At 52.4% G+C, this 27,127-nt stretch overlaps 1 protein-coding gene and 1 pseudogene across 3 annotated transcripts in view; one reads left to right on the forward strand and one right to left on the reverse strand.

Moving 5' to 3' along the window:
* CHL1 (cell adhesion molecule L1 like) overlaps positions 1-27,127 on the reverse strand; it is a 99,069-nt gene that overhangs the window by 44,573 nt on the left and 27,369 nt on the right. For all 3 annotated transcript variants that reach the window (XM_036219359.1, XM_016158112.2, XM_036219360.1), the window contains exons 2-4: positions 9,644-9,816; positions 4,625-4,730; positions 1,720-1,907 (exon numbers count right to left, since the gene is read on the reverse strand). In XM_036219359.1, the coding sequence (XP_036075252.1) occupies positions 1,720-1,907; positions 4,625-4,730; positions 9,644-9,755 (406 nt within the window). In that variant the 5' untranslated portion in view covers positions 9,756-9,816. The remainder of the gene's footprint in view (positions 1-1,719; positions 1,908-4,624; positions 4,731-9,643; positions 9,817-27,127) is intronic.
* Positions 5,438-5,556, forward strand: LOC118601825 (annotated as a pseudogene).

Raw genomic sequence — 27,127 nt, forward strand, 5'->3', positions numbered from 1 at the left:
TTTTCATTATATTGATTTTGAACGTGGTCTCATATGGCCACATTTTCTGCACAGCTCATTTGTGATCAAATATTGGAAAAAATGCATTCCGCGGTTTTGGGCGCCATGGTCTCGCACGGTCACCAGCTGGAGCTTGTGACAAGTGTCCACGTGACAAGCTTCCAAGTGCTTACCGACGATGTCTGCTTCAGCTACCGGGTCAGGAAAGCGAATTGTGACCACCTCCCTCACGGTCTGCTTCTCCATGTGCTTCGCGTTTCTGCTTCACACGATTTAATATCCTGTGGCCCAGTGAATTCAGCGCCAGGACGCCTTTTCACGTCTGCTGTGGCTGACATTTACAGAGCCGTCCCTGCTTCCTTACGTAGCGTGTAGCTGGATGCCGTTTCCCTCCTTCCGTTTCAGCAACGCTGACACTTGGGATTTAGACGTGCTCTGTTGTGAAGAGCTTATGGCTTTTTTATTCATTCGGAGCATTGGGTCTCTACGTTCATCTTCAGTTGGTGATATATATTTGGATTTATCTCCATTTTTTCTTTCTGCTTATCTCACGTTTTCTTTTATTTCTCTCCTTTGTTACTTTCTCTTCCTCTCCCTCACACCACAGTCTGATAACCGTCCATATTTTTCTATACTCTTAGAGTCATTGCTATATAAATTTTAAATTGCACTGTTTACTTGTAGAGTCTTAATTTGATCTCTATTATCCTCTACAATAATAGGAGGAGTTTAGAACAGTTTGACCCCAAACCCCGTCCCAGCTTTCAGGAGGAGGCACGTCTTTCTCACAACTTGTTTTCAGAAGTGTCTGCGGACCCTTCCTCCACATCCCACAGGGTCTACGACTTCCTCTGAGCCTCTGAGTGTCTAGAACTCGGCAAGAAGCCAGCAAACGGTGGCTCGCGGCAGCTTTAAGTGTGAGGGTCCCCTGCAAAGCCTTTGGTCAGAACCGTGCGAGGCTGGAAACATCCTGATCAGGGAGAGTAAGTGCACGTCCTGTGCACAGAGGCCGATGCGGCCACGACCGAGACCCTCGCTTGATGATCATTATCGATAAAGGGAACCTTAACAGTAAAGTCGTTCGCAGCGTGAACGTCACTGCCTGTGAACAACTCGCGAAGGTGTGCCAGTTACGAGAGCTGCCCCCGGGGTGACTCTGCTGTTGAAGCTAGACGGGGCTGTCCAGTTGCTTTGTGCCACCAACTAAACTAAGAGAAGAAGTCACCGGTGTAACTTCTCCTTGGAAGCGAACTTTCATGCTCTCTGCCCCAGACTCTGCCCAAGGGGGCACGAGTGTCCCATGGCGCAGCCGCATGATGACGAGTCTCTATCAGCTTGGCCCGCAGAGGAGGCCGCGTGGGGAACAGCTGCCCCGAGGAGCTGCCTGGGCCACAGCAAGGAACAGCCTATGTCAACTCGGGCGGGGGTGACAATCCTGCAGCATGACTTTGCCGAACATAACTAATAATGCGATGTACTTAGCTCTCATCCTACGAGGCGAAGGTACTTTTAGCCTCGGTTACTGAAACGCAGCTAAATGATGCTGCCTTCACGGTCATCCGCTTCTCAGTATCGAGACGCGGAAGAGAACTTCCCTTACAAATAAAATATAAGGTGCACATAAACTGCCTGAATTACAACGTGCGACTGCACTAGTGCCCAGTATAACTTCTACTTCACACTTCGCAAGAGCAACGAAACCCCCGTCGTAACACTCACTCGGAACGATGAACTCTATCTCCTCCGACATGGCGACTCCCAGCTTGTTGGTGGCGAAGCAGCGGTACTTCCCTTGGAAGTGAGACACGTGCCCGTTGTTTGAGATCCTGAAGGTCCCCGAGTTGTTGGAGACAGTGATCTGGGGGTCGGAGAGGTGGAAGGGCTTGTCGTCCTTTGTCCACGTGAACCTGTAAGATAAGCTCAGCTGAACTGAAGAACCATCAGGCCTGTGAAAACATTTAGACACGCGCGCACAGGAACGACGGAGATGGTTCATGGTAAAGCACATTCATGCGGAAGACAAACGCGGGTCAGAAGGATCCTCACAAGCTGCTACGGACTGAATTTTGTGTCCCCCAGAATTAGCCTGTTGAAGCTGAACCCCCAGGGGCTGGTGTCAGGAGGCAGAGCCCTTGGGGGCCATTAGCTCACGGGTGGAATCTCACGCATGAGTTACTGCCCTGTCAACGTGGGGACACAGCGCGAGGATGGCCAGCCAGGACCCAGGAAGCGGCCTCGCCAGACGCCCAACCTGCAGGCACCTTGGCCTTGGACTCGCGGCCTCTGGAACTGCGAGGAACTCATAGTGCAGTGAAAGTCCCCTGCTAAAGTCCCCTGCTCCAGTCCCCTGCTCCAGTCCTCCGGCCTGCAGTGTTGTCGTTAAACAGTCTCAACTGACTAAAACGTAAGCCTGAAAAAGCTGATAACAAAGAGCTTAAGCATTGAAGTGGCTTCATTCTGTTCTTTTTAAGTTAGAGTTATTTTTTTTTAATTTTTCCATTTGGAAAGGTAATATCCAATTCTTAGGTATCTGAGACCACATTAAAATATAATTTTTCCAGGTGAGTTTCTTTAGTTATTACAGTGCTGGTAAAGACATGACGTCCTGTCTCGTGGTTACTATTTAGGTTACTTTGCTATTTCTGTTTTCTCCCTTTTACGTGTGACGCTGTGATAAACCATCCCCATTTGTTTTTTGCTACTTGTCCAAATAGCATTTTGGGCCAACTCCTTAGACGTGAGACTGGCACGCCAATAACGAGAACATTTGTACAGGTTTTGACGTAGGTGGCAGACTTGTATCACATGAAGCGCACGGTTCTCCCCACGCCGGTGGGTCCGTGAGTGCTGTGGACAAGGCTGTAAGTGCCTTTTTGAACTGTATATCCGTCTAACAGACAGGCAACGCCTTCCCACTGATGTTATTCAGCGTTTAATATATAGAGCACCTGTGTGAATCTGGGGGTCTTTGGGACCCTGCGTTCTCACAGAGACCTATCCCGTTACTCCTTCAACAGGACACCTTTTTGTTAGGGTCATCTGGCCTTCTCCCCCAACAGCTTCCTCTACTCTCTCTCTCTCTCCCTCTCTCTCACGTTTTCGCTGGTTTTATTTCCAAACGAACACATGGAATCTATTCTTTTAAATTCCAGCGTATCTCCCGACACTGCTCCACGCAGGCAGCATGAAACTTTCCCACTCGGCGATGCGGTGTACCTTCTCACGCCTCCAAATCTTTTATGATGCTACATGGAATTTCGTAGACACCCCAGTTTACATCGCACACTGTACTTGTTACTACTGTAACTATTACTAATTATGTTACCAATATTTTTTGATATCGTTTTTGTTGACCTTGCTGCCACTAACCATTGAGATTGCTCGATTCGTTTCTTTTACTGTTCTGTTGAGATATTTTCTTCTTGTTGTCTAATTATTTTTTAACTGCTTTGTAGGGGCATCTATTTAGGCTTGTAAAAAAATATATTTATTTATAATTGACCACTTAATGTGATGTTTTATAAAAGCTTATTTTTGTCTAGTGAATTTTCTTGGGTTTTCAAGTAGAATGTCAAATTTTGTAATCATCAAATTATTATTAATCATATTTTCTCAATATTTACAGTATTTTTTACATAATTATATTAGACATGGCTCTAGAAAAATACCTGCTATTAACTAGTGTTAATAGCAGGTATCTTATTTCCAGATTTACTGAAAATGCTGGTAGTATTTCATAATTAAACTCAATAGTGAATATTAACATGATAAACACATTTGATAATCATCTCTGATGACTGCATGGTATTATCTTTTGAAATAATATGTCAGTTATATAATATTAATATATATGATAATGTTGATTATGATACTTATTCACATTGACTAGCTAAATTCTTCATTTTATATAATTCTATCTATGTATATGCTGAATATATTCTATTGGTAAAAGATAGATATAATGATAATTTTATATGTCAATGATTTGCAATGAAAGATTTGTAAAATATCAAATTATCAGGCAATAATGATGGTAGTCAGGATATAATTTCAAATCATCATTTTCATTACATATGTATCTTCTTAATGAATATAAAATAATCAAGCAAGTCAATAAATGTTGGCTTTGACGCTCATTTAATACTACCGTGCAGATAACATTGTGCCATCAGGGATGACTAAATATTTCTATGACGACTTAAAAATATCAGTAATGACCTATTCACTGAATATCTGCGTCACTTTTAAAGTCATGCGACAATCACTATGTGTAGGATACTATTTAAAAATGTACTAAGTGTGGTTTAATAAACGCTGCTGTTCGCTAAGCAACATGAAGAATCTCCTGATTTCCAGCTCCCGGGTTCACTCATAAGCTAAGGAACTGCTGTGCCCAAGCCTCCGCGAATTATTGATATAAGACCATTTATTTTATGGCAAAAATATTTTCAACTTGTAGAGGAACATATGTAAGATTCCAAACTTTATCTTTCAGACACAGCAGTTATTCGTGTGGAAACCCTCACCTTCCACCACATGTAGATTTATAATCCGCGGTCGGAACACAAAGGAGGAAAAAGGACTTTGCGCGTTTCGACAGCTGGGTTGTTTGGAGGATACTCACGTGGGTTCCGGATTCCCTTTAGCTTCACATTCAATCTGGAAGTATTCGTCAAAGGGAAAGGCGACTTGCACTTTTGACTGTTTTGTGATGGTTGGAACCTGTTGAACTAAATATTAAAAAATGCATTTGAAGAACACACTCTTCAAAAACAGGGCAAAGTTAATTTAGCTATAAGAGAAATGCTTTTAAATGGGCTTTGTTTATTGATGAGCAAAAGGACTACGAAAGAATGACTATTACAGAACAAATCTGACTTCTTTGCAAAATGTATTTCATCCTGAGGAATAAACGTCACTGCCATCATTTCACATTGTCATATACGTTCCTTTTCTTTAAATCTAGAATTACATACTAATTTTTAAAATAGAAGAAAAATCACGATGACTTTAAAATATCTACTTTGAAATTTTTGGCATTTAGTCTGTGTTGATGCGTATATGCATTTTTACTTAGCTTTGTCACTTTGACAGTACTGTTTTTTTATTATAGTTTTCTAATACACTATAATTAATTTACTATTTTACATTATTTCTTTCCATTGTTATGTGGTACTTTAACGATTTTCTCCTTATTGAACACGGATTTTTTTTCAGTGTTCTTTTTCCAGGTAACGTAACATCGACAGACACCTGTGAGCACAGACTTTTCCCCTGTTGAACCAGTGACTTATGACAGGATCCCAGGCACAAACGGTAATGGCTCTGGATAAATGCCGACCCTTGTCAGAGCATTTAGTACAAATGATACGCGAATCCCATGATTTCCCCTGTCTTCGCCACAACAAACAGCAGCATCTATAAGTAAAGTGTTTTTGTCGCTAACCATGCCACCCTGAACAAGCCTGATCCCGTCTGATCTCGGAAGCTAAGCAGGGGCGGGCCTGGTTAGTACTTGGATGGGAGACCACCTAGGAAGACCATGTGCTGTAGGTGTAAATAAATAATAAGATAAATTTTAAAAAATTATATATTCTTTGTTTTTTAACTAAAATGTTTACTAGTTGGCTGCAACCTCTTCATTTTTATTTACATTTATTGCTTTTGTTAATAAATATTTTTCTGTGAGTTGGTTTATTACTTGTCATTCCCCACTTTTAAATCTTCCTTTCATATCTTTTTCCCACTTAACTCCTGGGGCTTGAGGCTAGTATTTTTTTTTCCTTCCTGTAGGATTTGAAACAAACCACCACTGATGCATTAAGTGTGCTAACGCTGAAGATACAAATGGAGTAGGTTCTGAAGCAGGACAGACCGCGATGTTTGTACAGATCTGTCGCGGAGCCCTCGGCAGTGTCAGGGGACACGGGCCCGTTCAGTCCGGTGCCGTCCGCTCTGGGCTGAGCAGGGGCCTGAGCTTGCGCACGAGGAGGCGGCCAGGGCTCAGCGGCAGGAAACGGACCGGAAGATTTGCTTTGAGAAAAGCAAGGTGCAGCCAGGCGCTGAGGCTGGTCTGAGTGACAGTCCCCGGAGCGGCTACTAACGGGGTCCTAAACCCTGTGACCCGGCCCTAGGCCCTGACCCACTCTGTTCCCTCATGCGGGAAATCAGGTTTGGGCTAGATAACTTGTTCTTGGTCTTTTTGGTCTTGGGGTCACCGGACAGTGTTAAAAATCGCAGGAGGCCCCGAAGCTCTTTGCTCACTGGGGCGGTAGCTGACAACGCTTATCGCGTTAGAAATTAAAAACGGAATTATTTAAAATGCTCGTTTACTGATCCACGTAACATCATCCTATCACGTGTTAAGTAAGTTATTTCCTCAAAAACACTACGTACGGGGAGACCCGTGGCCTCGTTTCGCGTCCCTGCCACCCTCTTCACTGCCTCGGGAGAAGGCAGAGGGGTCCTCGCTGCCTCCGCACCGGATCTGTGGCCACAGGGCTCTGCCTGAAGAGACGAAGGAAACCCAGCCGTCCACACGTCTGCGCCTGGAACAGAGCGAGGTGCTCCCCGCCCCCCGACGGCCGCAGAGAGGCCTTCCGGACTGTGTGTCGCGTTCGGTGACCGGTAGCTTTCTACTGTTTGAGGCGACGTGGACTCTCAAACCACATCAACAGCCTCTTCACGTCGTCACATCAGAACGTCCTCCCCGTGGGCTCTTTCTAATCCACGCGTAATCGCGCACATCATGCGATAAGCGTTTGGAAAGAAATATTGGTTCACTGAGTTAGGCAGATCTTCCCCCAAGGGACACATTTCATTACGCGATATCCAAAATGCACACGTTATCATCATCGCCGATCTGACCAAAACGACTTAAATGTTGGGAAGCTGTCAAGTTTTCTGCAATTCTGGTGTTTGCTGAAACGCTCACGTTTGTCAGGGACGACGTGTGGTGTCATGTGTTTACCCGGACGTGATGGGCGCACGTGAGTCACCTTGAGGAGAGCGTCTGCCACGCGCCCATTGGTGTGACCGCGCTGTGTGTGTGGCCGTGCTGCTGGGCAGCCACGGGGCCGTCTTGGGCTGAGGCGACGGCACGGCCCACGAGCAGGGCTGTCACAGGGCCCACGCACGCCGGGGACTGCGTCACGGGTGTGTCCTGCCTCGGCCCACAGGCTGCTGGGAAGCGCGTGACAAGAACAGACGCCTAACAAAGCCCGTGACGCCCACCACGACGACGGGACAATCTCGGCAAAACCCTCCTGCTTCGGCGTTGGTCTCACGGCGGGCCTACGGCCGGGGAGAACCCCCCGAGAGCCGACGCTGACGGGTGCCGGGGTGGCACCTGCCACCACCGCGTCTGCCGCATCGGTGCACGTGCCGACCCGGGGAAAAGCGAGGCCGCCGAGCCGCGCTGAGAGGCCTGCGCCCGCGCGCTGCCCTCCGCACCCCCTGCCCGAGCGGGGGGCCACGGACCTCGCGCGAATGGCAGCTCAGCCACCTCCAGTTCCAAGATTCTGCTTTCTTTGCTCTTTCCTAACGAAATCTGGTCGCTGAGGATTCCTGGCTTAGGGACGTTAGCCCAAGCTCAGCCTTGCTCCGTGGCACATTCCTAAATATTTTAATGACATGCAAAAGGTATTCGTAACTCCACTGACATGGACCTGCTGATTGCCGCTGCTTCTCAGGAGAGCTGGTCCTGAGGTCATTGCAAATTCGTATAATTTAAATTCTACTACAGTTATCAATGGTGAGGGACGGTGTGCAACAGTGACAGCCCCTGAGAAGTCGGCTGCGGACCTGCGAACACCCTGTTTATCAGAGCATTATTCTTTCTTAAACTTGCTCAGGTTGTAACGGCTCAGCAGTAACTACCTACGCAGGGAATGGCGCTAATAACCTTCGGGTGTTTATAAGGTTATTATAAATCCTTTCCTCCGTAATTAGGCCAATTACAGAGACACTAAACTCGTTGACATTCCAACCGAATACCTGCTTCGGTGGCATTTGCTCGCGACTGCTCTAGAGGGCTGAAATAAATGGATACTATTCAGTCGTGCTGAAAACACGTCATTAATATTTTATAACAATGGTTGTCGAAGGACGGCACAGCACAAAAACGCACAGGCGGCCGAGATGACCCGAACGACGACGCGTCCGCGGACGCACACACACTCTCCCGCCCCGCCCCGCGGCGGGCTGCCCGGGGACGATGGAGAAGAGCAGGGGCTCAGGAAGCCCGGTCGGGCCTCAGCCGGGGAGCCCAGTGCCCATCCGCCCACCGCCCGGGGCTCCTGGGGGAAACGCAAACCGCTGACGCCCTTGCCACAGGGGTCCCCAAACGCCCTGCTCCTGCTTTGGCACTGCGTACTGAAGATGAATCATCTCAGGCTCTCGGCTGGAATTTCAACAACTGGGCTGGTACACTCGTGTAGGGCTAAGCGCTTTCAGCCTGGCTCCAGGAGAACTTAAACCTGCCCACCTGTAGGACAGGTGACCCCCGTAAGAACAGGGTTCCTTAAGAAGCGGGATACGGATGCAGAAACTTGGCCGTCGAGGTGAGTGGAGAAGGGCTCTTACCTGGGGTCAGCGACCTGCAGGTGTGGTGTGAACTGCTGTCTCACGAAATTTAAGGTGGCCCTCAGCAAACGGTTTTAAAACACATTATATTCCCAGTCAGAGCGACTCCCTCTTCTCACGTCCGGACTGAGTTTCCGCAGGAAACGGCTCAGTTCCATGTTCCCACCTCCCTAAGGCCACGAGTGTCCAGCGCGAAGAGTCCGCCGAACGGGCCGCACCTCGCGGGCTCTCAGTCCCGACCGTGGACGGACAAGGCAGAGTGGCGACACGAGCCACAGGGACCAAGTGTCCCTGCAACCCCCCGAGGCCCTTTCTGTCCCATGTGCTTACAGCCCGAGAGAAAGACCCCGAATCTCTGCACTACGCAGTCGACATACTTATTACGTAAACTGTGTTATCAGGCATGTTATTTTTTGAACTTTTAATTTCTATAAACTGTTCAAACTAATTTACGATTTTAAGAATTCTGCCTTCATTTTTACCAACATATGCTGAGTTGTGTAGTTCCGGAAAATGACTAATCTCTCGATATGAATTTATACTATAGAGTGCTCTAAGTTTCCAGCTGACGCCATCTTACAGTTTTAGTCGCACGTGATAAAAATGGCTTTCAATATTTTCCTGATTCATAGTTTTCATTCTTAAATATATGATCATTTTAAAGAAAAAAAACTGAGTTTATGCATTTCCTTTTTTGTCATAACTGGTTAAAAACTGGTAATTCCTAAATCATAATTGTCCCTAAAACAAACTAAGCTGAGTATACATGGGTAACAGCTGTCGGTAACACTGTAGACTGTCACATAGCAAAATTCACCCGATCTAGAGGTTTCTTTTCTCGTCATGCACCTAAAAGCCTTAGATGGAGAAGCATTACAGCAAGCAGCCAAAATACGTCATCGAAACACTGAAAAAGGCAAAGGGTAATTCTGAAGACAGATTGCTGGAAAACATAGAAAAGATGGTAGAAAAAGACATCCTCGATTGACAGGTGTTGCTCTTAAAATCAAAAGGCAGGTGTGAAACCCCGAAGGGCAGGTACCGAGCGCGGCCTCCATACCTGAGGGTGGGATCTCGGTGGCCGCGGACAGCTGGACCAGGAAGAAAGCCAGAGCCAGGACGGAGTGTCCCCTGCCTGCCAGCCTCGCCATGACCCTTCCAAAGGGTCCCATGGGGATGAAGCGAACGTCTCCTCCTCTGTCCACTTTACAGCCGATGGAGGACGCGGTCGACCTGGAAGTTCGAGAGAGAAACAGAGTCACACAGGCGCCAGGCTCACGCACTAACGTGTCACGTCCTAGAAACTAGATACATTCATCCTGTTGGCAATAACCTTCCTCGTGATGAGACTGTTCTCACGTGTATAAGGAGTGTTTCCTCTTTGTCTCAGGAACAGGTGACATGTGTTATGTTGTCAGCCACAAACCGCTGCAATAAATCACGTTTTCCAGGCAGAGGAGCTGCCCCCGGAAGGTGCCCCGGGACCCGCCGATGTCGCCGCTGGCCTGACAGTGCCCCCCGCCCGCTCCAGAACAAGGCGGCTCGTTCTCGGTCCTTCCAGGCATCTAATCCCATCGAGGCACTTACGGCGCATCGCACATTCACGCTTTGTTCCTTCCGGCAAAACGACTTCTCATATCCACAGTTACCAACTCATAGGAGGGGAATAGTGAGATGCAGGGACAGAAAAATGAAGGACGAACGGGTAAGAGCCCGCCACCGTAACTGTAATTGACGAATTTGGGACATTCGAGCAGGAGGAAATGGCACCCAGAGCTCTGCCGAAGCAGACGCTCTGCTCGCGCCCGGGTCCTGGGCACCAGAGGAAAGGCCGAGGCACTGGCTTCCCCCGACTTCTGCTCACAATCCCAATTCTTCTGAAACACTGTGATAAGAGATGTTTAAACAACACTGATAATGCGTTCTTAAAAATACGTTTCTCCAAAATGCAAAAGTTAATTTTTCAGGTCTCTAACTTTTTGTTTTCCATAAAGATCAATTACTGTATTCATTTAGAACTGGTGAAAAAAATGAATAATTATAGAGTCAAAGAAGCCATTAATTTTATATTTAATTCCAAGTATTTGGCTTTTCGTTTTTCACCTCTAGGTGCTTCTGAAGGGGTGGTGGCCAGCGCCTTTCCCGTGTGTAGAAAGTAGGTCAAATGTAAAGCAGTAATGAATGCTGCGGTTTTGCTGTTTTATTTTATAATTTTGAAGGTCTGAAAAGTTACATTGATCATGATGGAAAATACTCCCCCACCAAAAAGCAAATCTTTGCTCCTGAATTAGAGTAATGGCATTATTCTACTTTGTCTGATCTCACTTGACCCATCTGTAAAACGGAAATTGGAAAGAAAAAAAATGATCATCATGTGCTTTAGAATATTATTAAAATGACAAATAACTTATACTGATAATTAACAATGTTCTCAAATGTGTCATTATGTTAACTGACACCCACTTTCCTAGCGTAATGAGTTATTCTAATTGACAGAAGAAAATGCGACAGAAGACGGTGTTCGTTGTGGAAAACGGAAAGTCGCCCAACTGCCAAAACCGAGTAACACACGTCGGGGCGAGGTCGGGGCAGCGGACCGGTCAGCTGCGTCGAAGGCGAAAAGTCGGAAGAGAACGTCAATGTCTTGTCCTCTGAACTGTCCTTTCCCGTCCCCGTCTGAAGCACTTCGAGAGCAGTCATGTGACTTCGTCGTTGATGGTCACATGTTGCTCATCACCATCCTGCTCCGTGAATGGTCGGTGCTGGTTTTCTGAAGGGCGCCCCGTGGATCTGGTTAAAGAGCTGTCTGTCCTCTCTTGGTGAGGACAAAGGGTTTCAAAACCGTGACGCTCAGGAAGCCCTGTTTCCAGATCAAATCAACGCCCTGCCCTGAAATACAGAGTGAAAACTCCAGATGGCCACGTAAGTGAGGACGGACTCAAGTTCACGAATCTCCTGACTCGGGCGAGTGGCTCCTGGGGCTCCGTTGGGAGCGTGGCAGACCGACCGAAAGCCTTCAGCCCTCCTCACTGCCCGGGGCCACAGCTCCGCGACGCCACCGCCCGGGGCCCCGCCGAGCAGCCGTGCCCTCGCTCCTACGCCTGCCCGGCCCTCGGCCCACAGAGGGAGCGCTCAGCCTAGGCCTCAGGGGGACCCATGTGTTGTTGTCACACCTGCTCAGTCTAGAGGGTCCTAGCCTGCTGGGGACGAGAGCCGCTGCCCCGTCACCCTCTGCAGTCCTGGCCGGGAGCCGGCGGCCGCCGGCCGTGAGAGCGCCGCCCCCGGAGGAGCTGCAGGCGACCTGCAGCCCAACAGCTGCGCTTCGATGTTGTTACGTTTCCACTGGAGTCTGCTTTCCACTCCAGTAGCAAAGCGCGCGACAAGGTAGAGGCATCGGGTGGGTCAAGGCTGCACGGTCCCCTCGGGCCATCCGGCATGCACACACCCCACGCGTCTGCACTGAGCAGAAAAGGAAGGGCTTCGCCGCAGGTCCAGGGGGCCCTGGGGAGCTCCGGAGGCCACCCGCCTCCTGCCAGCGCTGCCCTGTGCTCTGGGCGGGGGGCGTGAGGCTCTGCCGGTCCTCGTGAGCATGCCTCCTTTCACTGAGCAAACGACACAACGCACACTCGTGTGGCCACACTCAAACCTAAGCGATCCCTGCGTCACTGAGAAGGGGCAGGACCCGGCTGGAGTGGCGGACGGCCCCAGGCAGCCTCAGGCGCGGCTGGCTCAGGACACCTTACTCTGCCCGCGAAGTGTCCTCCATGTGCTCGGCCTTTTCTGCCGACGATCCTTCACGAGCGTGTGCGGGTCCAATGCCTAAGGGGACACGAGGCCACCCAGAGCCACCCAGAGACGACAGCGGGTCCCGATCCCCGCCTCACAGGCCTGCCACGGCCCTGCCTCTGCCACCGCCCTGACCTGCCCTGACCTGCCCTGACCTGCCCAGGCCCCGCCACCTCCTCAGGAGACCCACACGGACCACCAGCCGAGCGGCACCTGCTGGCCTTCCCGCCACCCTCTCCCGCCCTCGAAGAAACCACGTTCCTCATCTCCACCGCTGTGAGGTCTAGAAATCAGAATGGACCTTGTGAGTGCTCTAACACACTTTTCTCGTCGGGGAGGCTGAAACAGACCAGCAGCGTCTATCACAGTGGGCGGGGAGGGACACGCAGCCCTGAGGTCCAAGAGCAGTTGCAAAGGTCACAGAGGGACCTGGGCGAGCACCCGGGAAGGGGCCGTCACTCGGCACTTCCTCCCTCGCACCGCGGGCTGCGGCGAGCCAGCGCCTGCACGGGGCGTGGGGGGGGGGGCTGCGCAGCCCTCTGGCCTCCAGGGCCCGACTGTCAGGCAGGGTGAATGGTTCCCCCACTCAGGAGCTGGGGCTCAGGGGAGGAAGTCCCCACCAGCCCCCTCGATGGGAATCACTAGGCACCTCCAAGCACAGAAAGGAGAAACAAAGCAAACTGAAAGGCTTCGCTCGGTCCCTGCCGAGGGCTCACGCTGTAAATCAATTTACAAGTGTCATAAACACAGTAATCCCAAGGAGCTGTTAATGGCTTTCTGCTCTGAAAACAAAGGTGTCCACTCAAACTCTGTTTCATGTCACTGCAGTGACAAAGAACGGCTCAGCGTCACTTCCTCCTCCCTGCAGAAAATCAGAGGAACGTAGGCTTGACTAGAGTCCGATCGATTTTACTGGAAAACTTCACTTGATCACTACGGCGAGTAAGCTAACCGCAGGATGGTAGCAGAATGTCGCGCAGCGGAACACGTGGCCGATCGAGGACACGCCCACCTGTCCTCGCTTCGCTGCCCCCCACTACGCTGGCCTCCTCTCAGATGTCGCTGCGGAGAGCGCCTCCGGTGCACCAGCCGAACGGCACCCGCGTCAGCCCCCGCCGGTCCCTGCCGCGCCGTGAGCAAGGCGCTCGCCAGCCATGCCTTCTGCTTAGTTCCTGGTTCACTTTCTTCTGCTTCTGACCAAAGTTGGTGAGCGTGGGGGCCTAAATCCCACCAACCTGTCCCCACGACCCGGCTCATAACAGCTGCACTGCAAACGACCGCTGGATGATGAGTGAGGGTGCGGACCGGTGAGAGAGAAAACACATACGTAAATACGTTAATTCATACGGTGACCACCCCGTTGTTAGTCTCGGCTAAATACCGTGGGAGCACGTGGGGACATTCACTCATCGTTAGCGCCTAAAGCCAGGCAGGGTTGTTTCCGCTCCATCACTCACAAGAGAGGAGCATTCATTAAACCAACCATCCAGCCAGCTAACTGCAATTCTTCCACCCCGTCTCCTTCCCCTTTGCTGCCTCTTCAGAGAACAGGGGCTCCGTGGGCTCCGCTTGGGGTAACGGCTTCTTGCGGCTAGACCTGCCTGCCGGGTCCTGAGCCCCCTCCAGGGTCCCGGCCTTGAACAGCGCCTCTCGCGGCCCCTGCTCCCGTGTGGCGGACAGCCCAGAGCAGAGGTGGACCAGCCTCCCCCGGGCTGGGAAGACCCAGCCTTCGATACTCATCTAAATCCTGCCGCAGGTCCTCAGTTTGCAGGTGAGAGCGAGATGATCTGCCGTGGGTTATTTTCTTTATTTTCAAGAAGATTGACTTGCCATTTTCTTGACATATTGTGTTAGGAACTGTTTTAGATACCAGCCATGTCAACACTACAGTATCTGGAAAAACACCTATGAAACTCTCATTTTCTTACATACGAGATTGCCATCACGGTCGATGGCATTAAAATAAATGGTTTCACTCTACCGATAGCACTTTTAAACATGTTTCATTTTTAAATTTCATCTTGACCCTGACTTAGCAAAGACATCCCGTAAGACCCAAATTGGTACGGACCTCTATTTCTTTCGCTTTTCTTTTTGGTTCTCTTTTTGTCCCGCAAAAAAAATTAATTTTACCCCAACATAACCATGATCAGCATTTAAAACAAACACACACACACACGCGCACACACACACACACACACACACACACACACTCTACAATACAGAAAGAGATCTGTAGTTTTACACTCAGGAAGAACGATGAATGCTTGCCAAGCAAAGGCATCAGCACGCTCCGGGGATTTCTCAAGTTCCATCTTCCCCTCAGCTCAGCATTTCGTCTTCGTAGCACCTGTTAGTCAAGCGTAAGCAGCCCTGACGTCCCGCACGCCTCCTCCAGGCAGCCCTCCTCTCTCTCTCCCTGGTATCCCCCTCCCGTCCCCGCGGCTCCAAACTCAGGCCTTTGCTCCACACCTCGATCATCCCAGTGCCATTGCCCACGGAGAAGAGCGGCCACCGAGTCCCAAGACCAAACCACTAGGACCGATGCTCATCCGTCCTTTTAAAGGGAAGTGCCTAATCATAATGACCACTTAGGAAATGCCAGAAAAAAACGATTGACCGGAATTCAGAGCAGTTGGTCCAGGCCGGAGAAGAACAACAGCGTTTGGTCCTCAGAACTGGATGGAAAAGAAAGGAAAAGTGAACTGCGTTTACCTTCGTTCTTTGTCGTATTTGAAGATTCAAACAGGATCCAAGACTCATGTCACTTACTCAAGAAGAGAGAATGAGACCTGCTCTAGAAACCACGCTCCTCAATTAAAATAAACAGTTAAAGAAGCTAAAGGTGTGTAAAAGATATGCAAGAAGATCAAAAATAGTACGGCGATGTGAGAAACCAAACACTTTCTCCATTGAGAAATTGTTTGATTCGCAAAATGTTACTATATTACAAAGGTGGAAAGTCACGGTTGGCTGTTTTCTTTGTCTTTATTCTTAAAAGTAACTGACAAATTGCTGAGGTTATGAAGTTTAAACGTCAGTGATCGATTGTTCTCAGACGTCTGGATAACTCTGAATCTGCTAACCTGGAGGTGAGTTTGCGCCTGCCCCGTGAGAATCACCAGGCCTGGGCCTGGGAAATACAGAGAGACAGCGGAGGAATGTCAAGTCGCTTGAAGCCGTTCGAGAGCCAAGAGCAAACTCGCATCCGAAACCCAAGCTGCCTGGGGTTTTCTTCCACAGCAAGACGCAACACGGCGTCATTTCCGGGGGTCCTTCCACCCACGGTGGAGCAGACGCGAAGCCTTGACGCCCTGTCTGAGGTCTGCAGACCGACGCTCAGAACCTCCTAAAACGCGCCTCGACTGGAGGGCTGTGCGTACGCCTGTGAAGTGGGGTCCGTCTGCGAGAACCGCACCCCAGACCTGCCACCACGCTTCCGACAAGTGACAGTCAACTGATGCTTCGAACGCAGTTTCTTCTCATTCTTTTTATGGATATTGGAAGAAAAAAAAAAAAAAACTGGGATACCAAAGAAGAAAAACAGGGTAATTTTATGCCAATCACGGAACGTGGTGACAGGTGTCACCATATGTTGCGACAAGATCTCTCGGCCGTGGGGCATTGCTCCGGAGGGGACTAGCTCTGGCTTGCAGTGCTGTGACATGCTGAGGGGGCCCCTGGGAGCTCGCGCAAAGACCTCGTGACAGCCATGAAATTAACTTGTGGTGTTAGAGTACGTCCCAAACATGACAGCTCCCAGGTCAGGTGCCACTTAGCACGGCGGGGACGGTGGGGGAGCTGTGACAGCCACCGAGTGCCGTCAGGGGGACGGCCACAAGGAACATCTCCCCAGGGAGGACGCCCGGAAAACTCGGGATCATGGGAGGCAGTGGCCAGGCACGCAGAAGTGAAGCAAAATAACTCTGTTTTGGATTGTTCCGTACTTTTAATTTACCTCCTGGACTAATTTCCACAAAGAAAGTGGATAAAATATTCAGAATTATAATGCCGAAGAGCCCTTTGCTTCTCCCTTGAATTAGAACAAGAGTTTCGGTCATGAGTTGAGGAAGCACTAGAGTGAGGACATCCCCTCCCAAGACACACGCACAAGTGTGCGCGCACACACACGTACACACACGCCTGCAGAGACGTCCATGCGGGCACGCGCACGCACAGACACATGCACAGGCGCGCACGCTCGCACGTACAGAGACATGCACACACATGCGCAAACACACAGACATGCGCACACTAACACGCACACATGCACGCACTCACGTGTGCAAACGCACAGACAAGCACACACAGAGATGCTCCTTCAAAAGCCACTGAGCCAACAGACGTGGTGAATGGTCTCCGTGCTCCCAATGTCAGAAACCTAAAAGTAAGCCACGCGGAAGGAAAGGCACGCAGGCGTCACACGCGGCGCGACTCCCGTCTCTGTGGACCCCGCTCGGTGGATCAGTCGTGTGGCTAAACCCCGGCGAGACGCGGAACGAGCGGCCCGCGCAGCAGACGAGCGCGGGGTTTGCAGCCGCGGCAAACGCGAGAGGGGCCCGGGGCCCGCGACGCAGCTGTGCGGAGCACACCCTGTCGCCGTCACCTTTCCCCGGCCCTGCTGCTCCTCAGAGGGACACGGAGGGGCCCACGAGACCCGAGCGCGAGGCGGCGGGGGCTCGGCGCCTCCCTGGGGCCGCGGCTGTCACCGCTGCGTCCCGCGGGTCCCCAGCACCAGGGGCACAGCGGTGGTCCGCGGAGCATGCATGCATGCACACAAACAGACAAACGCACACACATGTGCACACATACACACAGACATATACATGCATGCACACACGTGCACACACGCAGACACACATGTGCACGCACACATCACCAGCAAACACACACATGCACGCACCACCAGCAACCCACTCAGCAACCCACTCAGCAAACCACTCAGCAACCCACTCAGATACCCGTCTGAGCCTCTGCACCAGAAAAGCTGCTGCATCTGAGGGCCACGCGAATGACTCCTGATCGTAAACACGTGTGGTGTGAACCATCCTCACTGAGATTGTCGGAAAAAGTTTTCGTAATTATGTGAAATGCTCGGAAGTCTTCTCTGTTGCCGCTGAATCGTAGCCACTGGAATGCTTGCCTCTAGTGGATAAAGGGATTTTTTAACTACACACAATTGACTAATTCACAACCAATAGCTCAAAACATCCTTCTCCCAGAAAACAACAGCTTTTTGAGACTATAATTATAGTAGGAAGCCAGCGAGAAGGTCAGAATGAAAGGGTCTGTGAATAGCATTCTGAAAGAAAAATACGGCCAAGCCACCGTCACAGGGCAGAGCGGGCGCCAGAGGGCAGTGCCACCGCGGCCAGGACCGGCGGGGAGCCCGCGGCAGGGGCAGGGAGCGGACGCCGGCGAGGGACGGGCCCGCTGCTGCTCCGCACGGTGTGGGCCCCGCACCGCCGGGTGCCGTCGCCCTCACCGCCCGTGTTCCAACGACGGCGGTCATCTCTGAGACCCCAGAAAACGCCCAGCCCTCTCACTGCTCGGACCACGGAGCTGAACTCTCCTCTCCAACGAGCCTCAGCGAGCCGAGCCCTCAAGCGACCTTGTCGCCACGAGGGGCCTTCAGAAGGGACCGAGCAGGCCAATCTACCTGGGAGCCGACCGGGTCATTACTGACGGGTCTGAGATCAGTGCCCGGGGCAGGGCAGGGAGGCGCTGGGCTGAGAGGCAGTGTGCAGAGGCCACAGCCGGCCCTCCGGGGAGGTCGGCAGTGTGGGTGATCCTGCACACTGTCCCGAGCTGGCTGAGGGTGTGGGGCCTTTATCTCTCTACGTCGGGCATTAGGTGCAGGCTGCCCTAGAAAGGACACATGACCTTGAGCGAGGAGCACTGTCTTCAGCTGAGGCAACTCTGACGGGGATGCTGTCGTGAGGGCTGGCTGCCGGCTGCACCCCCAGCGGCAGAGGAAGCGGCCGATTCTCAGAGGCCGACCTGGGCAGGGCCGCAGCGTCCTCCGCCAGGGCTCTGCCGCACTCACCCTGCATTTTCTCTTTTGTAAAATGAAGACAAAACTACTGACCTCAAAACGAGTACAATACCTAACCTGACGCCCGACACGACATTCTCGATAAATGTTAAATTTGCACCTGCACCCGTCTGTTCGGGAAAGGACGTTCCTTCCTTTCTCCTGTCTTCCATCCGTTCACCCTGTACTAGGTGGTGGGGATTTCCCAGCACCTGGGGGAGGAAGATGGCACGTCCTTGTCCAAATGGAGCTTGCATTTTGGTAACAGGAAGAAAGAAAATAACCATGTAAATAAAAGATAGGATGCTGTTGGGAGTAGTAAATGCTTACTGAAGGGTGGAGGTGTGTGTTTCTTAAGCTGTTGCATTTGGGAGCCCATTAGTGGCTCACAGAAAATTAACTTCATTAAGGGGACGTTATTGGCCCACAGACGAAGCCACAGAAAAGGCAGAGGGAGAAGCGGCCCAGGGCCCCGCATCCCGGAGCACGGGTGCTCGCTCTTCCTCCTGTCCTGCCCGGGTGGTGGCACCGATCTCCGAGACCCGCCCCGTGATTCAGCTCGAGCGCGGCAAACCCCCAGCCCGGGACTCTGAGTGGCCCGGCGCGCACCGCCTGTCCCATCTTCGACCGGCGGCGCTCCGGGGCCACCAGCCCGGCCGGGCGAGCGCGTTCCCTGGAGCGGCAACACTGATCACTGAGCTGTCGCCACGCACAAAACGCCATGCGGTTGTACAAACGTCCCTGTTAAAAAATAATAATAAGTCCGAAAGCACCGTCGCCTCCTCCACTGGCTGAGGCTCAAAGCGCTAAGCAACTCGCCAACACGCGGTATCGGCGAGAAGCGAAGGTCGAATCCGAGCCCACTTGGATCGGGTCCCCGAAGCTCATGCCCGCGACCACTAGGGGCCCAGGCCGGGCTGGTCGAGGCTCCTGCGTGGCTGAGCCGCAGCAGGTGTAATCGACCCCCGACCTCAGTCCGTCCGAGCCGACGGTCCAACGTGAAGGATGATAACTGGGCGGTCGCAAACGAGAAGCTATCTGTGCAGAGGCTGACAAAATGGGGAGTTTTATAAGAAAAAGCCGGGAGGGGGAATGCACATGAACTACCACCTGACGTGACCAGACGGAAGCCCCGCCGGGTCCACGCGTCGCCGGGCGGGCGGGGCCCGTGGCACGCGGGAGGTCGGGCACGCGCTGGGACGTGTGCTCTGGCCTGGACGTCAGGGGACACAGCACCGAACCCTCATCCAACACGTGTGCGCTGACCTCGAGCGGCTCAGCCTCTCGGCGTCCTCACCTGCAGCACCTGGTTGACTAAGACGCTTGACGTGGTTCCCTCAGGGCAAAAACACGCGGAAGCACGCGGAGCTTTATCGTGCCACACGTGAGGCGAGGGTTTAAAAATGCCAAGTGGGAAATATGCAAATGCATGTGCATACGCGCAGACGCACAATAAATATGTACACACGCATGTTGTTCTGTCCGTGGTACTGCAAGCAAAAGTTAAAGGTTTAACATGATGCGGTCAACGGTAGACTTTGTAAAGCTGAAACAATATTAACTTAAGTGAAGCATAGAATAAAAACGATCCAATCCAATCAAATACATATGTGTTTAAGCAACGAGGTATACAATAAATTGTTTTCCCTTCTCTAGATTTAGAAATGCTATAAAACTTCGTTGCGACCACAAGAATCTCAGAAGCACTCTTAACGCGTTTTATAAGAAAAAAGGACGCGCTTTCTCTGCGGTCTTTCCAGACAGTGCGGTGGCTGAAAACTTCGGCCCGAAGCCTCGTTTCCGTCATTTGTTTTTACAGTCCTTGGATTTCAATTTCCAACTCAGCTTGATATTTTTAGTGGGAAAACTAAATTCGTTTTAAACAGGACTGTAAAAATGTGACAATTACAAAAGGAGTGATTTGAGAACCTAACCATAATGGGGAATTAAATGTCCCACCGCAACACTTTAAAGGCTTTTTAGCAGAAGAAACATGTGCTATAAAATGTAATCTAAGATAACGGAAACTTCTAAGATGTGATTTTCAGATTGTAAGGAAAGCTGCTAAAAGGTGGAATCGCGTTCCTTTTCAAAGTCTGCTTCTCAAAGCAACGCCTTCTGTTACCTGCAGCCACGCAGGCTTCCCACGTGTGGCCCGAAATGGCCAGGTTTAGATTTGGCTGGGAATGCGTGGAAAGCTCGAGCAGGAGGAACCGTGAGATCGTTCAATCCAACGCCTTCATTGTGTAAAAGTATGAAGCTGAAACTCGAAGTAATGAAATGATGCGCCTGCAAACAGCGCTAGACCCCAAGGTGGTGGTGGCGGTGATGGTGGTGATGGTGATGATGGTGGTGATGATGGTGATGATGGTGGTGATGGTGGTGATGGTGGTGATGGTGGTGATGATGGTGATGATGGTGGTGATGGTGGTGATGATGGTGATGATGGTGATGATGATGGTGATGATGGTGATGATGGTGATGATGGTGATGGTGGTGATGGTGATGGTGATGATGATGGTGATGGTGGTGATGGTGATGATGGTGATGATGGTGGTGATGATGGTGATGATGGTGATGGTGATGATGGTGGTGATGGTGATGGTGATGGTGGTGATGGTGATGGTGGTGATGGTGGTGATGGTGGTGATGATGGTGGTGATGGTGATGATGGTGATGATCGTGGTGATGATGGTGATGATCGTGGTGATGATGGTGATGATAATGCTGACAGTGATAATGATCGTGGTGATGATGATGATAGCTAGCATTTATTAGGATAATTCTATGAGATAATTATAATCAAAAGTTTAAGGTTCACAGAAGTTGACAAATTTATCCAAAATCATCAACTGGGAAGCTGCCAAATTAGGCCTGGAACTCAGATTTTCTTGGAGGTAAATCCATTCTCATAACTGGCACGCTACCTGCTTCACTGTTCTCTGCCCTGTACTGGACTAAATTCACACCCCCCCCCCATGTTTGTTTGAAAAGCTGCCCGCGTTGTGCTGGGGTCCAGGGGCCCTTTAGCGTTTCATGGTCTTTTCCCTGTAACTCAGTAGCAACTGTTTTCCTATTGATGACGGACTCTGCCTTCTAAAATTGCCAAGAAAGAAAAACTAAATTAAAAACTTATAAAATGATTATGAAGACTGAACCCAACCCTAGTAAAATCTTAAAAACCAAGAGACTGCTAACTGACAGGTTCACGGCCCGGGGACAGCCGTGTGACGAGGGCTGACGGCCTCCCCGTCGCCACCGTGGTGGCCCTCGAACGCAGACTTTCCTCTCACTCTTCCTGACTCTGAAAACACTTCTGAGTCAGCCTGGCACCACGCACAGGACTCGAAAGAGGAGGACTCGGGCCAGAGTCCACGTGGACCCGAACCCCAGGGCGGCTGCTGGGGCCAGAAGTCCTTCTGGCCGAGAAGGCCCAGGCCTCCCACAGCCTCAGCCCCTCGCAGGCTGGCCTTCCAGACTCCGCCGGCAACGCCGGTACAGCCGACGGAACTCACTCATCATCAGGCTGCAACTTTCAGACTCACACAGAGACCAGCTGGCAGGAGACGTGAATCTCAGCTCAGTGTTTTCATCTTTCAAAATCATGCCATCGCTTTAATGGAACGTATACATCTGGCCCATGCTACACATGCTGCCACCGCCCCAGCCACACCCTCCTCGTGCTCCGTGACAAGGACACATGGTCGAAACGCACGGAGCGAATGATCAAGGGATCAGGGCTGCTGACAGCCGCTGAGCTGAGCAGTAAGTCGGGGCCACTGGCCACAGCTCACGGCTCCTAGAGACAGATTCCAAAGCTGCGGTTGTAGAGATAATTTCCGTCTAAGAAACCACTTTTACACTAGTTTTTACCTTTCCCTGTTAATAAAGAATTGATCTAATCTTCCTTTCTCCCTGCCCCTCTGCAAACTCACCAAATAGCTGAACAACGGCCCAGCTCGGGTGCCATGAGGAGATATAACGACACTTCTCGCCGCGAGAATTGCGGGCATGTCTCCCCCCACGGATCTGGGCATTTCGCGAGAAACCACACTTTGTGAGGATTTCTGCCTGGCAGTCCTCCCTGAACTGGCTCACAAAGCCACTTGCTTTGTGTGATGCTGTGGCCAAGCTCTCGACACGAAACAGTGTGACGAGAATGGCTGCCCGGGGGGGGCTCGGGCGCAGACTGCGGGGCGTGGAGTCCGGGCCGGCCCACAGGGCCCGCCCCGGCCCGGGCACGCTGTCGCCGGCTGCCACCTTTCTAAAAATCCAGTGTCACCCCCTACGTACAACCCCGCTTTGGCGACTTCTCAGATCACGGCTACGCGCCTGCTCCGTATGCTGCCCGTGACTAGCGCGTGTGTGAGCGGCCAAGATTTTCCTACTGAGCATAAGGAGGGTTGAAAGAAGCCACAAATGCTCCGCGCGGCCATTGTCCTCACTTCACGCGCATCCCGCAGAAGGGCTAAAGTCCGCCCGGGAATTCTAACTCATTCTGGTAGAAATTACTCATTAAAAAGATTTATAAAGACTACATCTTTTGCCCCAGGAAAGCAGATGGCCTAAACTTTCAGACGACTCGCTTCCTTCCTGCGGGCTCCTTGGCAGTCCCTCTGGCCTTATCCCCAAAGCCTTTGCCAAAATGTCACAGCAGATTGCAGTGCTTCTGGGCAGACTCTCGCCAGCGAACTGAAGAGAAAGATCCCACCCAGGCAAGCAGGACTCGTCCCCGCTGCCTGCCGAGTGGCCAGTGACCCTGCACAGACCGGGCCCTGCTCGCTGTTTACCGACCACACCTCCGCCCCGCCGGGCCCGTGTCCGACACCATGAGTGTTTGCACCATTACAACAACCAGCTGTGCGCAGGTGACCGACAGCACACGGAGCGACATCCGTGCGGGTCTGCGCATGTCTGTGTGTCTGCGTGTGTGTGTCTGTGTGTGCCTTGCGTGTTGGTATGTCTGTGTGTCAGTGTGTATCTGCACACGTCTGCAGGTGCCTGTGCATGTTTGCGTGTGTCCATGTCTGCGTGTATCTGCATGTGTCCACGTGTGTCTGTGTAGCTACACGTACCTGTGTCTGCACGCGTCTGCATGTGTGCGCACGTGTGTGTGCGCAGGTCTCTGTGTCTGCGTGAGCGTGTGTTTGGTTTCATGCTTACGAAGGCCCATCTCTGTATTATTAGGTCTCTTTTCATGCCTTTGTGTCCTAGGACTTACATGAAAAGGCTGTGCAGACAGTCCTTAGGACGTAACACATGATGTTAAAACCTATAAAATATGCACTCAAATACTGATGTACACATACGTGTGTGTAAACGTGTTATTTGCATCTCATTCTGTTTACTGTCTCCTTATGGTAAATATCAGCACACTGTGCATCTGCATAATTTGGGGTACACACATATCAGAGGTACAGACCCAGACATTATGATAAGGGCACACGCACACCCCCACACGCACACCCCCCACACACACACGCGCGGCACTGCTACTCAGTGAAGGCCTCTCACTCTGCCTTCCTTACACTCGGCAGACCACGCGATCCTTTGAACATGCTGCAGCCCTTCCCGGTCCCCCCACCGCCGCGGCCACAGATGCTAACACCTTATTTTCTGTTCTTAGAGAAAAGCGGTTCGGCTCGTTTTTTCCATAGTCTCTAAATTTCTTCTACTTTAGAGATAAGAAAAAATACACCTACCAAATGTAGAGGGAGGCAGAACAGGAACTGTGAGGGGAAACCCCGAAGCGTCTTAGACGCACATTCAAGCAAAACGGGCCTCTGAGCCCTCGGTGTTCACTTTGCGATAAACGAAACAGCAACGAAGCGCGGCAGGAAGGACGAGCAGTGCGGGCAGGTCAGACGGAGCCGAACTCCGGCCCGCCTGAGACACGCGGGGGGAGGGGAGGGCGGACCGGGGTGCTCGGGGGCCACCCACGTGGCGGACTGGGGCGCTCGGGGGCCACCCGCCTTCCTGACACGGGCCTGAGGGGCAGGATGCACATGGACAGGTGCCAAGCTCGGGGCTGGGACCCGGGACCTGTTCCGCGACCGTTGGGGTAGCACAGGCTCCGCCATCACCCAGAGGCGGCCGGTGAGGCCGGAGGGCGCGTGGTCAGTCCCCACCTGGCCTCAGCCAATGGGAGGGGCCACGGGAACCGTGGCAGTGGCAGCGGGAGCCACTGGGGCCACCGGCCTCATCCTCACAGACAGAGGGATTTCTTCGCAATGTCTTTTCCAACTTCGTGAGTTCCTCAAGGCCAAAAAAATAACTTTTATTAATTTTCGCCTCCCCATCACTCAAGTCCAGTGGCTGTCAAATCAAATGCTAGCTGAGCAATAAACGTTTGTTAAATGAAAATGCCTCTTTTGTGTGCGTGTGTGCGCATGTGTGTGTGTGTGCACATATGCATGCGTGTGTGCAGGTCTATGTGTGAGTGAGTGGCGTGTACTTGGAATCAAGAGTGGCTGTTTTTATTTTATTTTTTTAAAATGTGCTTAATCTCAGTTAATCCTTAAACACTGGAGAATTTCTAGTGATTTAAAAAACAGACTGAGAGCTGCTCAGCCTTTAGTCAATATTCGGTCAATATTCTTAAGAAGTTGAGACCAAAAAGACCTCTTGTTTGGGTCTCAACTAATGTCTCTCTGGCAGGAATGAGATCTTGATTCAAATCATGGGGGTCTGCACCCGCAAAATGCGTGCCAAGACGCTCCATTCGGTTTTGTCGAATGAACATGGTGCCTTTCGAAACGGAGACGATACACCCTGCATGTCATGTTCCGCAGAAAGTGAGCTGAAATCACAATAAAAATGAGCAGAAAACAGAAATTCTCCAGGATGCTTAACAGAAAACGATGCACAACAAAATGGGAACCAGGAAAACGGCGGCAACCAGTAAACGCTGGCTTTGGGAAACTATTTATAAGCAAATTCTCGCACCAGCAATGTGAAGATGGCCCTCCGAATATTTCTGAAAGAATACCCTGAAATATATTCCCGATCAGTAATCTCAGTACAGGCGTATGGAGAAGTAATTACTGACCGCCTACTGGGAGCTTTGTCTAACATCAGCGGAAGACACACTGTGTGCCAGACGCCGTGCTGAGCGCTGGAGCATCCCACGCGGCACCCACGTGTGCCCCTGTAGTCCGTGGCCCGGCTCTCATCGCACCAGCCCGCGCCCCAAGACCCGGGGGAGTCCAAGACCTCAGGGCTTTACGCCCAGCTTGGCACCAACAGGCCCTCCCGGTGCCCGACTCGGCCTCTGCATCCCCATCTGCAACATGACGTCGTTCACTAAAAGTTCTCTTTTTCTCTCAAAAGTCTATGGTTACAAAAAACAAGCTTCTCCGGTGACGGGGCTGAAGGATGCAGAGACGCCCATGAAACCCCCGCGGGGCGGGGCGGCGCGTCTCTCCCGGGCAGGGGGTCGCGTGGCCGAGGCTCAGGCCGCCCGGCGGCGCGTGCGGGGTCGCACGTCCTGGTCTGGCGCCCGGCCGGGCCGGGGGACCCTCGGGGACACTGCAGGCGGGTCACACGACGGGATCACGCACCGGGGCCCGCGACGCGGGGCAAAGGAGTCCCTGCCTGCGAGGAGCACGGGCGGCGTCGGGGCGAGCGCGCCCCCAGTTCGCCCGCGGAAACGGGGGTCTGCCCTCTGCCTGAGCGCCGCGTGGGGCAGCGGCAGCCCTTCTCCAGAACCTTCCCCGCAGACGGCCGGCCCCGCGGGCTCCAGGGCCCCGGACGTGGCGGGCTCGGCCGCCCTCGGGCCCCGGGGCGGGGACGCGCCCCGGCACGCAGGGCCTGAGGCCATCGGTGGGCGCTGGCGCGAGCCAACGAGCCCGGCCGCCCGGCCGCCCGGCCGCCGCGTCCCCGGGACGTTCCACTCCCGTCTCCTCTGCAGTCGGACGCGGCGGGGTTTGCTCCGGCGAGCGGCGGAGAGGTGGGAACCCGCACGCCGACCCCGCGGGGCGGGCTCTGAGCGGGGTCGCGCCTGACGTGCCCCCCGGGGAGCCCGCCGTGCGGGGCCCGCAGCCTCAGGCCGCTGGTTGGGGCGGAATCTCCAGCGGGGCGGCGCCTGGGCCACCGGCCGCGCGGCGAGGCTGGGACCCTCGGCCACCCGCAAGACCCTCCCCCGGCAGCGCGTGGCCCCGGCACACCAGACGGACACCTGGCGCCGTTCCAACTGCGCCACGCAGAAGACCCACCTGCCCGAAGCCGCGCCCGCCTCTGCCCCGCCCCCCGTCTGTCCCCCGCGCTATGCCCTGCTGTGTCAATGCCGGCGAAGGAAGTGCGACCATCCAAACGAAACCACGTCTGAAACGGTCTCAAAAGCAGTGCGCAAAAATGTCTGCGTCTTGAGTTAATAAATGAAGCAGGCGACCTTCCAGATCTCACCCCGCATCTGGCTGTGACTCCGCGGGAGCTCCTCGGGTGACGGGGACCATCTCGCCAAGAGCAGGGCCGTCCGACATGCAGCTGCGACTCTTGAGCACAGGCCGCCGAGGCGCACCTGGCTTTAACGTAAGCAGGATGCACACGTGTGCAACAGTAACGCGGGCGTCAGAGGCCAGGCCTGGCCTGAAGCCCAGACGAATGCGCTCGCCGGGGACCCGCTTCCGCAGGCCCCGCCCGGCCGGGGGTGACAGCAGGCTCCTGCTGCGGCGCTGGCTGTCACCCAGCCACTCAAGGCTCACACCCTGGGTGGGGCACACCTTT

This window comes from Rousettus aegyptiacus, unplaced genomic scaffold, assembly GCF_014176215.1.
Source record: "Rousettus aegyptiacus isolate mRouAeg1 unplaced genomic scaffold, mRouAeg1.p scaffold_m13_p_4, whole genome shotgun sequence".
Taxonomy (NCBI): domain Eukaryota; kingdom Metazoa; phylum Chordata; class Mammalia; order Chiroptera; family Pteropodidae; genus Rousettus; species Rousettus aegyptiacus.